The 12547-nt window shown below is 38.0% G+C and overlaps 1 protein-coding gene across 1 annotated transcript; it reads right to left on the bottom strand.

The window, feature by feature from the left end:
- Positions 1 to 2530: 2530 nt before the first annotated feature.
- On the bottom strand, positions 2531 to 12149 carry LOC140934039 (heat shock factor 2-binding protein-like). Its single transcript, XM_073383721.1, has 11 exons — positions 12120 to 12149; positions 10119 to 10211; positions 9615 to 9669; positions 9144 to 9280; positions 8252 to 8269; positions 7241 to 7372; positions 6116 to 6402; positions 4587 to 4660; positions 4180 to 4216; positions 4028 to 4085; positions 2531 to 2584 (listed from the first exon to the last, which is right to left on the bottom strand). Exons 1-11 carry the CDS (start codon positions 12147 to 12149, stop codon positions 2531 to 2533), a joined length of 975 nt encoding a protein of 324 aa, XP_073239822.1.
- Positions 12150 to 12547: the final 398 nt, after the last annotated feature.

Below are 12547 nucleotides of genomic sequence, written 5' to 3'. Positions count from 1 at the left end.
GGACTTTATTTACCCACCCCCCCCAAAAAAAAAAATAATAATAATCAAAACGCTACCCTGATGAGTTTTCCACGAAATCATCGCGTTGAATCTCTGAAGTTCGCGTTGACTTGAGTGCTCATGACACTGCTTTCTTCGCGACGACTCAAGTACAAATAATACTGTGAATTTCGAAACAATTTCCTTGTTTAAGAAGAAATAGATAAAATGTGCGGAAATTAACATTTGTAAGGCTGTTGGCACGTTTAGGACGTTTACCCTCCGAAAAATGACGCTGAAGTCGATGCGCTTTCACAAAACTCAAAATGTATAGATTCACAAAAGCACGCTCAAAATATCATATCTATTGAGAAAAAAAAAAAGAAAAAAAGAAAAAAACCCGTTGCATGTACTTTACTTACTCACCAAACGAAGCCAACCATAGGAAAAAGATGGAAACTAAAAAAATCTTCATAGGGCTTGCAACGGTGGCTCACTTCAGTTTCAGCTCAGTTCAGGTTTTTTATTGTTTTTCAAGACGAACTTAAATTTATTTAGAGTGACATCTGTTTCTTGTTGACAGAGTAAATTTAGCTTGCGCCTGGCACCGGCACATGTTGGTAACATGTCAGCTCATCGTCCTTAACCACTGAAATGGTTGCATTTGTTCAGTTCCTAAAGATATACAATTTGTAATTGTATATCTGGACTAAAATTATTATAAAACTTGAATGTTTCAGTTAAACACCTGTAATAAAAAAAAAAAACGGTTTAGTCTTGCTTTGGGTTTGGTCGAAGTATTCTCTATTATCCATATTAAGAGCAGGGCTGTTTAAAGACTTTCAAACCACAAAAGCTAAGCTAACAAAATCGAACATTTTAACCAATCACTGGAAAACTAATTTATTGAGGAAACAAATATGATCTCTTTAAGAATATTTTTAATCATAGTTCTCATTTTGATGAACCTTTGCATTCACTTTTCTTACTCTCTAAAGGAAGCCAACTATAGGAAAACGCGGATTGAAACTAAATTAATAAATCTTGATAGGGGTTGCAGATTTCAGTAACGGTGGTACGGTTCACTTCAGTTCTTTCTCACAGTTTTTTATTGTTTTTCAAGGCGAGTTTAAATTTATTTAGAGTGACATCTGTTTCTTGTTGACACAGTTCAAGGGATCTAAAGTTCAGTGAAAGTTAGCTTGCGCTTGGCACCAACATGTCAGCTCAACGTCCTTAATCACTGAAATGGTTGCATTTCTATCCTATGGATGGAAATTGTATATCTGGACTAAGATTATTGTAAAGATTGAAATTTTCAGTGAAACACCTGTAGTAAAAAGCGGCAATCCGTATTATCCATATTAAGACGAGGGCTGTGTAAAGACTTTCAAAGCCCAAAAGCTAAGCGCAAAAAATTGGACATTTCAACCAATTACTGGAAAACTAATTTATCGAGGAAACAAACATGATCTCTTTAAGAACATTTTTAATTTCAGTGATCTTACATTGTCATAACGATATTTATAACTCCAGTATTTACATGAAGTCAAGTAATTGAAAAATTGTAAAAACAAAACCTCTCAGGCGAAATGAAAGGTCCATCGGCTTAGAACAAATTAAAACTCAAAACGTTTTATACATTCCACTGGCAGCAGGATTGGATTATTTGACGCCTCTGAACTGAGAACTGAAAATTAGAACGTTCAAGTCCACCATTTGTTTAAGACCTCGTAAAGCCTCGTAAAATTTATGTCATTTGAAAATCATATCACTATGTAAAATAAAAGCGGATGTTTTCTTATTTCTTTTGCACCTTTTCAGTATCAATCGAATAATAGTTAAGATCACTACAGTTGGAGAAAAACTAAGAACAGAACAAGCCTGCAAGCCCATTGGACGCCGATAAAACATGTCTAAGGCTCTGCCCGCACTAACGCGTTTTCAAGAGTATGCGTTTTCTTTGTCATCGAAAACGCCGTATCGATCGATTCGCGTCCACACTACCGTTTTGATGCGTTTTCGGCTGTCCACACTAAAGCGTTCGAAAACGATATTTCGCTTATCGTTTTCATTTTGATGCGTTTTCGACCGTCGACATTACGATATGTACGCGTTTACGTTTTGATCCACTTCCAAGAGCGTTTTCAAATCGATGCATTTTCGATGAAAACGCTCAGCGTATTAGTAAGTGCGAAGGTATCGAAGGCGGTTTACATTTTCACTGGAACGAAAACGCATTTGTGTGGACGGGGCCTAATAACAGTAAAGATAACAAAAAGAAATGGAAGCACTGACAGATAAAACTGTCACTAGACTTGTATTTCCTTCCAGTTGTGCAAAGTCTGCCGTGGACAACAAATATATGAGAAAAAGACGTTAAAAATGCATTAATTAACCCTTGGTGTAGATATTACATTATTCATATACAAGAAAACACCATAAATAGTAAATAGAAACCGTTAACTCAACAACTCTGAACAGTCTTGACAGTACACACTGACAGCCTGACAACACCGAGAAAATACCAAGGGTAACGCAGTCTGCTGAGTCATGTACAGTAGGACTGCAAGTCCGAGAGCACCTCAGTGAGTGTTTCTCGTAACTGTAAAAGAAAAGGAAAAAATAAAATAAACTTCAGAATCAATAGCGATGACCAATCACTTTACCTTTGGAAATGGGGAAAGATCAGGTAACCACTGTCCTAGTTAGTAACTATAATCTTGGACAAAAGTCCTTGAGACAATACTGCAACATTCATATTTTTGATCTGTCATTTCCCGGTTGCCTCTTAAAACAGTGCATCCTGTTTGAAATTTTCTTTCAGTTCTCCCTCCCCCCCCACTCTATACAAAGTTGAAACTCCAAAAAAAATTCTGGATACACGCTGGTCCAACATTGTTTGTGGGGTGAGGGGACGGGTTGGACCTTTGTGAATTGGAAAACGCACCAGAAACGAAAAAGTGTCCCAAGACTGCTACTGATTGTAGTTAACATTTCATCAGATAGAAATTACATGTAATGCGTGGCTTACCTCTCCTTTGGTGGCTCGAACGAGATTTTGAATAAGTGGCAGTGAAATCTAGCAGGGTAACACAGGGAAATTAATCAAAGTAAGTCCGAGTATAATCAAGCGTTGGCTGCTGGTAAATTAAAGGCCGGGGGGATACAGTTACGTGAAGTGAAAGCATAGTCGCCGAATCACCTCCAAAGAAGTCACAGTAGTACGAAAAATTCGTTCCTAAGTTGAAGTAGTATACCACTGAAATTTTAGAGGCATATTTCATAATCGTTCCAGTGATAATGAATTATTTGAAAAAAGGGAGGCTACTTACAGGTTGATAAGAGGGTTTAAAGCTGCTTACACAATACAAATACCGCGGTCTATCAGAATGTTACTGCTACGATATAAACACTAGAAAATCCGTACATTGTAAAGCTACTGTTCACAAGGTTTGCTTGGAAAGTAACTGTACACCAAGTCACCCTTCTCAGTTTTGCTGCAGGTGAATCTTAATCTGAAGATCTCTCAACCGCGACGGACAAATTTTCCGTAAGGTGAGCATTTGTGCATATTTGTTTATTTACTAAAGCTACAGTAAAACGGATAACAAAAACATGCAACTTGGTTTGCAGCTGCTGCGAAACGAATTGAATGGCGATGTTGCGCTTTTGACCACCCACGTTCAAACCTGTCTTGCAACAAATCAGGTTGTCGCAAGTTGCCTGCTGAGTTCTGATTTCTGATTGGATAAAATTACGCGGGAGTAACGCCATACAAGGGAGTTACATCTCTTGCAGCGAAACAAGTTTGCCTTGGACCGGTAGACGCGCAACATGTACAGATTTTGTTGCAAAAAGTACAACTACTTTCTGCAACAAATTTTCGCAACCGGCAACAACCTGAATTGTTGCAGGAAAGCCGTTTGAAGGCCGCCGGTGGTAAAACGCGCAACATCGCTATTCAACTCGTTTTGCGGGAATGTTGCAAGACAAACTACACGTTTTTTTGTTGCCTGTTGTACCGTACCTTAAAAGATAAACTCACCGATTCAATGGCCTCGCTTGAGAAACTGTTTGGCTCCATAACAATAGACTGAAGCAGTCTGAGGAGATAACAGCATTGATTGTCCTCTACGTATTCACAGGTTATTTAATGATTAAACTAAAATACAACTTTATAAGTTATTTTTCGCTTACCTCGCTGCATTTAGCCTTAGCTCTGAGTCATTCTCCACTACAAGAAATAATAATTATAATCGTCATGTCGTCACTATCATCATCATCACCATCGCCATCAAAACAATCATTAATCATCCACAAAGATATGCAAGTTATGAAGGCCCTATTTAATTTCAAATAACGTGAATCAAACAATGAATTCAAGTCAGTAAAACAAATCGTAGCATGCGTATGTTCATTTTCAGAATCTGTAGCAGAATTTATCTAGCCAGTTATTTTATGGTGGCATCTTTTCTTATGTCCAATCCTGTTTTTGAAAAACCTTGTCACTGTATTTCCCAAGGGAAGCATGCCGCAGATGAGCGGCTCAAATTAGCTTGGCAAATTCTACAAAGCTGCTCTGTACGTGTAATGGGTAATAGTACCTCGTATTACGTGCAGGAGATGTCCTAGTAGCTCTTGCTTCTTGATGATGTACTGAAGTCCAGAGAAATTGATGCTAAAAATAGTTCCAATACAGCATTTTAAATACTAAACTGAATACTTTGTAGGACCAAATCTGACAGCACTTGAAGTACACCCGTACAATGCAATGATGCCCGGCTAAAAAGGTAATTTCGTGGTTTTGCTATAAAGTAAAAATGGGAAGGGAGGGGAAAATGTATTTGAAAAGCTGTCTTATACCTTCTTAGGGACAGTTTCAACATGAAAACAAGTGTTATGCACGCTTTTTGTAGCCTAACATTCCGCGCACTTAATATCGACTTAATACCTTATCGATGAAGCCGACAGGAGATCTGAATCTGGGTACAGGATTACTAGTGAACCTATTCAATTTCTGATGTTCTAACCCTTGCAAGCATTAAAAAACGACGGCGACAGCAACAAGAACGTCAGAAAAAAAACAACAACAACAATTGCTTAATCGAGCAAAACAGCAACTGCCTTTTTTTCACGCTTTTTGGTACATTTCACTGCCGTTGCTGCCGCGACTGCAGCGTGAAATTTTCTAACTTTACTTTTTATACTCTCAAGACAAAGGATTCTGTTTTCCTTTTCTGTTTTCCCGTTTCTCTTGTTTTAGATACGGTTGTTTTAACAATTCAGCTCAGAGACAATCCGCCCAAATGTAACAATTTGAATGAAATGGAATAAAGCCATGAAGTTTCGAACAGCGTAAATTGACTGTTTTAAAGTAACGCTTCCGCTGCCATCGTTATCGTGGTTGAGTAAGCACCCTTCTACAATACAACAGGAAATTGTCAGTAGTAAAATGCAGTAAATTAAAATGGCAGTAGTGAGCGTCCCCAATAGCGTTCTTCAATCCCGTAATCCCGAGACAAATTTTCCCCCAAACCCGTTATCCCAATGGTTATTTTCAGCATCCCGCATCCCGCCATGCATATCAGGCTGATTTAGCAACCGGACGGGAATGTCATTAGACGACAAGGAAGCGCGCGGAAAGGACTAAACTCGACTTCCGGTACCCAATTTGCCGCTCTGCCATTTGTCAATCCAGTTGTTTGATGTGCGCGTGCGGTCGTCAACAGACGTTCCCGTTCTGTTGCTAAATCAGCCTACTTTCAACCCCGAATCGCTCCCCCATTTTGCTTCCAAATCCCGAATCCCACCCTTCCAACAGGGCAAATTCCCAAATTCCAAAAGCCAGTTGGGGAATCTGTTGGAGATCCTCAGTAGTGAACTCTTTAAGAAGGAAAAACAAAATGTTTTTTCACTAGGCTAATTTAGCAACAGAATGGGAACTTCAGTCGACGACGGGAAAGCGCGTGGAAATGACTGAACTCGACTTCCGGTGCCCAATTTACCGCTTTGCTATTGGTCAATCCAGTTCAGTAACATCTGTAAACCTGAGGAAGCCTGGTCGCCGTCGTCAACTGACGTTCCCGTTCTGTTGCCAAATCGGCCTTTTGACGGAAACTTGGGCACGCCTCACCTTATGTTATACAAAGCCATAAGTACCAAATTTCTGAGCTTGACATTTTCCCCCAGTGTTGATGACGTCAGTACAGTAACAAAGCTGTCAATCAAGCCACGCCCACTGTCCTTGGACATTAAAAAGTCTCGGCCTTGTGCTGCTGCAGCCATGTTGGTTATAGTTCCTGTGAGTGCTAACACAAACTGGAATTCGTCGGACGTTTCTTTGCTCACTTCTTCACTGTACGTTTCAAAGTAGCTCTCCACTGTGCGTGCGGTGATATGAAGAAATTCTTCAGACTTATTCTGCAAATAACAATAGTCAGTCTGTGACAACTGAACGGACTAGACACTTACCAAAAATATAGTGATTCCATATTTCTTAGCGAATAATTACGCCTTGTAGGGTAAACACTTTTCACTTCAAATGTATAGCTTTGTTTTGTTTTGTTGTTGTTGTTTTTTCTTTCACTTTTCTTTCTTTTCCACTAACTGCGGGTAGAGTGAAATATTTCCTTTCTCCTTTTCGCTCTACTTTTACTTGTTGTAATCTATTTCAAGTGTAACAAATTGCGATTGTTGATATATGTCAACAATCATGAAATAAGAAGCTAAAATCAATTGTCAGAGTTAGCAGAAGTTTAATAGAATAAAAGCCCACTCGAATTAAGCGCGTATGATCTCGAAAGAGAAAATATCAGAGGGTCTGTTAACAGGCTATTTTTTTTTGTTGTCTGTTGCCTCACGTTTGTAATTAATGAATCACAATTAAATCGTACCTGAATACTCTCGAAAACACCGCATATTTCAATAAAACATATCCACTCCCCTTTGGAATTTCAGGGATAACTTACAACACTGCTTGTGGGGAAGTTGTACTTCATGATTCTCAAGAAAACTGATGCGTCAGGTAAACACTTCGAACTTGGCCTTACAGCGTTTAGTTGTCGTTGTTGTTGTTTTTACACTCAATTAGTGATAATACTACCTTGCGTTATTCACCTATCAAGAAAAGAATCTAAAACCGAGAACAAAGTTGAGTTGCATTTAGCCTCCCACGCAAACGTTCTTAGGGGTTCGTCACGCGTCTGCGTGGGAGGCTAAGTTGCATTCCTCTAAAAATAAAATTATAATAATTACCCACCCCTCCGAGCAGAGACGCTACAGAGTCCTGCTGGCGAGACACTCTCCATAGCAGAGTACATACAGCTGCTCCCATGGAAGAACAGTATTCAGACTGGTCTCCCATCTGCTGATTCATCTCTGACAACTGACACTAAAGAATCAAGGCAATTATAGTTAATATGCCTAATACTGAGTCAAGTGGGGGACGTCATATGAAATAGGAGTCAGGGTAGCAATTACGAGGGGCTGTCCGATCACTGCATGTCCTTTTAATTTTGCCTTGTTTCTTCCAAATAGTCGCCCTCAACGTTCGAGAAGAAATAACTTGTAAATGGCAAAATCACAGCTTATTTAAAAGAAATATCTTCCTTGCCTTACTTTAATTTGAAAACAACAAAGATAGCCTTTAAAAAGTTCAAGTGTTAGGCTCAATAGTTTTCAAAACCCCCATTACAAACCGTTTTAATCCTCGGCTCTTCAATTTCGTCGACCCATGCCTTCTCTTACATGTTTCGGTCAATTTTGTGGACAATTTAGTGGCTGAATTTAGCCAGAACCCATGTTGATAGCAGTTTTTATAACTGAAATGGTCATCCTTTTAAAATATGTTGTTATTGTTATTATTATTATTATTATTATTATTATTATAATTGTTATTATGAAATTTCATGACATGCACAGCTCCGTTAACAGAAAACAGACAGGTGTCTACTAAGGGCTACATACTTACAACGTTTCAAATTACTAGAGGGTGGGAAGGGCGTGAAGATAATGCAAAAGGGGCAGAGGGAGGGGGTGAGGGGCGGGGGGAGATAAAGACAGTGGCAATACATTACATTAGTTACTTACAGGAGTGCTAGTGACTTACAAAACAAAACCATCAGTTCCCACATCCCAGAAACCAAACGACATGTTTTGCATACTACAAACAAAACTACTTGCTTTGGCTTTATAAACAATTGTTTAATTCACAAATGTTGTTTAGAAAGTTGGAAAAATATGCATATGGCAACAGTATTTTGATGGTTACCTTGAGTTCATACTTCTCCTGTGAAGAAAGAAAACAAAAACACAACGTTAAAAAGCTATGTGGGACCCGCGATGTGCCACACGTTGTAGACTGAATCAATATAATTGTGTGGAGAATATTGAGATACAGTCAATAGAGTGACCGATACTTGATGAATTATGCTTCTGTGAAAAAGAAGATAAACCACTGGGCATAAAAATGGTTTATCAGGACGTTTGTGCACCATGCAATAATAATATTACAACAGGACTCCTGGACAGCACATTACAATTTGCACCCCAAAAATGTTTAATTTAGAGAAGCAACAGTTGAGTAGCATATTTGTAACAATTTTCATATTCTGTTGAAGTCTAAGTTAGTAACTGTGGAACAAAACATCATACAAACAAACTTTCCTTTTTATGTTGCAGGGCCCTGTTAACTCTTCTATATCAATACACTATAACGTAAACCTTCCATAGTCACTGTTAACTTTGCACGCGGTTGCTGAAAATAGCCTTCTCTACGTGCACATTTTAAAACATCACAGACCGGAACACGACATGTTAATGTTTAAATACTTCTTACTAAAAGATTTCGATGTTTTTATAGTTAGTTTATACCCTGCACTCTTCGTGCTTGAGCGAAAAGGAAGAGAAACTTACAGTGCAGACCAAGATAATGAGGTTAGTAACACTTACAAGAACAAACAGTGAATCTCTGAGGTTAATTGGATGTGAGGAGATCTCAAATTTAGCAAGGCATAAGGAAGAATATAACACTGCACCCAAAATTGACCAATCACAATATGCGATGCCATACAAAAGAGAGTATATAATAAGAAATATTATGTTAACTTAAACACTTTATCTTTTTTAAAAATTGTAAGCATGCAGCCATATATAGCAAATACCTGTCGGTATCTCTCACAATCCTCTAGCAGACTATCATTTCTCTTCTTCACTTCCGTTAATTCTGTATTATGCTCCTGATTTAACTGTTCAAGCTTCTTTCTTAATCGTTTGTTTTCTTCCTCAGACATCTCAAGTTCTAGACAAATTTTTTTCAACGAAAAAAAGCTTTTTCAGTTTGTTATATTATACACAGTATACTGAAAGGGGTTGAGGCACTTTGCCAACTAGAAAAATAGTAAAAATATACCTGGATTGTAACCAGGTTTCCAGTGAAAAGTGCATAACCTTGTCTGTTTGGTCATTACGGGGAAATCTATAAGACTGAGGCCTTGATGTATTGAGGTCAATAATTCCAAGCCAAGGTCTGAGATTACCCTGTATTGACCTCACTCTTGGTTAATAATTCGTATTTACTTTCAACCCTTGGAATGAAAACGTTTCAGGGAAACTTAAGCTATATTTTTCCATACCTTGTTCACAGCGATCTAGCTTGCTAAATATGCTGAAAAGGTCTGCGTTTAACACCTAGTAGAGAGACATTAATTAATAGTGAGAATTTAGTACCTCTGACGACAAACAAGAGGTTGGGAATGATGGAGAAATACACATGCCAGTATACATAATTCAGCAAGAGTCAATTACATTCAAGATCAGGAGCTAGAGCCAGGGAAAAGGTGAGTGATATTGAGAGCCAATTATTCCCTAGCCTATATCCAATGTTGCAGATTTCAATCTTTTGTGAGCATTTTGAAATTTCTGTCTTAGAAAAACTTAACTGCAGTTGACTTAGCTACGTAATGAAGCGAACCTAGGCACCTGCCTGGACAAATGATGTTGAATTATGTTTTTGTGTAGATAAGGAAGGGGGCGGGGGGGGGGGGGGTGTTGATGAGAAACTGTGTTTTTTTTTTGCTGATACTGCACCAATTAATCAGTTATCTAGTTGGGAGAGCTAATATAGAAAGACATCATACCTTAGGCAGAAATTCCTTTACTTGCATAATTTCAGTTACCAGTTGGTCTACATCAGCTCTTAAGACTGTGACAAATGGCTGTTGTCTGTCAGACTAAAAATGAGTACAGTTGAGATTTGTAAGAGGTTAATGCATTGAAAACCACCTAAAACTGCAATATCAATGTAAAACAAGCAGGATTAGGGTCCTCCATTACACCATCATTGTAGTCAACCAGTTAGGAAAAAAACAATGTTACAATTTATCATCCTTCATTGTCATTGCCCTTTGCAGGAAAAATAATCCTGTGGTAAAGTAGATACCGATTGGACCATAACATATACTCACAGTAAAATTTGTCGTATCACCTTGTGCTTTTTGCAAACTTTGAAGGGATTTTGGGTTTTTCTGTTCTATCAATCATTTTAGTGAAGGTGGGGTTAATGCAAATTACTATGTGACGTGCTCGCTCAGCTTGGCTGAGAATGACTCTGGAGTGCTCAAGAATAACAAAGGAAATGGCGATGGTGGGTGGATTTTTTGTCGAAGGAAGGAGGCAGATTGCAGTTTGGACTACAAAGGCTGGGCCAGCAAATGTGGGCACATAGCAGAGTTGTGGTGGGACTGGGAGTGGCTAAAGCCACATTGTGTAGAGAGAAGGGTATAGGATTGTGTCCCACTCTCACTCTAAAAATGGTTGCATTATTCCTGTGGCTGCTTAATACCGTTTCATAGTATAGGTATCATCAGAATGAACTCAGTTTTAGGTTGTTCAAATAGACCTCGTCACAATTTTGGAAGCCATCTCGACAGGTATAGGCAACCATGTCTGAAATAACAGTGTTTGTATGAGAATCTGAATGTTGAATAATTCCACAAAATGGTTTTTCTAAAAAATAAAAAATTCTAAACTAAAGCTTCACTAAGGATTCTACTGAAAAATGTTGAGGGCATTACATGTGCTAGAACCACTTTTAAAAATTTTCTATACACTTGCCTCTAAAATTTTTCTTCTTGCTGACTAACATTTCCCAGGATAAATTAAAGAAAAATATATGGAAAATCTAAAGCAAGTGTCTGGATAAAATTAAGCACAGGTACAGCCCCCAAAATTTGTTAGTAGAATCCTTTGCTGTGAAGCCTTAGTTTACAACTCATATGCAACATTAGATTGCCTCCCGACAAGAGGCTTCCAAAACTGTGACAAGGTCTATTGTTAGCATGGGAAATGTTATCCTGTTTGTACATTGGCTCAACATCTCCCAAATTTTTTAATAATATTTAACTCAACAATAATTATTTTGAAAACAAGTCATACCAGTGTGAGTAAAGATCACTCTCTATAATCCTAGCAAGTTCTGGGTAGAATTTAACTACAAGTTTAATCTATATCTGAATATCAATCAATAAATAAAAAAAATTAAAAATACATGTTATTATATATTTCAAAACCTCTGATGAAATTTCTTTAACCTAGATGTTTTTCTTAACAATTTCTCTTTTAACAACAGGTCTCGCCTTGAGCTTTGAAGAGATTGAGTGCTGACTGCCAAAACTTGCAAGTATAGACTTCTTGAGATATTAATATCGGAGGACGATGTGGTCAGGACATAAAATACGTGGGAATGCTCATCAACTTTGATCCTTCGCACTAGAGATTGCGGTTAAGTTACATAACACAGAACAGTGAAATAGACTGACTGCTAATTCCAATACCTTGCATAATCATAAAAATCTTGAAATAATCATATTGGGGGACGATGTGGACAGGAAATAAAATATGTGGAAGGGCTCTTGTTTGATCCTTCGTGACTAAGAAATTGGTAAGTTAAGCTTTAAGCTTAATACATGCAATAAAAAGTGCAAGCTTTTCGCTACAATGTAGATGTAATACACAAATAAACTCTTATTGTTAATCGTTTCGGCGCCTTCCATGCAGTCTCTTTAAACCTTAGTGCAGGAAATATAAGGGCACAAAGCAGGTCACAATGCGATATTAACAAAACCTACATCAGTACATACCACATCTTTTTTGGTGAATTTTGCCGCCATTTTTGTTTACTTCGTTACATTCTCGTTCCAGGCCCCTCCCTATGGCATAAGTGGGGGGTCGCAAGTTCGCAAGGTATCGTGGGAATCTAGAAACATGGATTTATCTTCAATGCACCAAACTTCAACAAGCTCGTTCCTCATTTCTCTCACTACTAAAGGAATGTCGGACTTGCTAACAACATATCTTTTGAGAACCTATCACGGATAAGCAAAACACTCACAACAAAAAACAACACAACTATAGTTTACTTTATTTCGACTCGACTTTCTCAAGAGTACAATTATCTACATCACAACTATATAGTTAGTGGATCAAAATCATATGACACGACGCGGTTTTATGAAAAACTACATTGCACAGTTAAATATTTACACTATTAAATATAATACGATCGTGA

The sequence above is a fragment of the Porites lutea genome, chromosome 4 (assembly GCF_958299795.1).
Source record: "Porites lutea chromosome 4, jaPorLute2.1, whole genome shotgun sequence".
NCBI lineage: Eukaryota > Metazoa > Cnidaria > Anthozoa > Scleractinia > Poritidae > Porites > Porites lutea.
The sequence above is the reverse complement of the archived record's forward strand: the minus strand, read 5'-3'. Positions and strand labels throughout refer to the sequence as shown.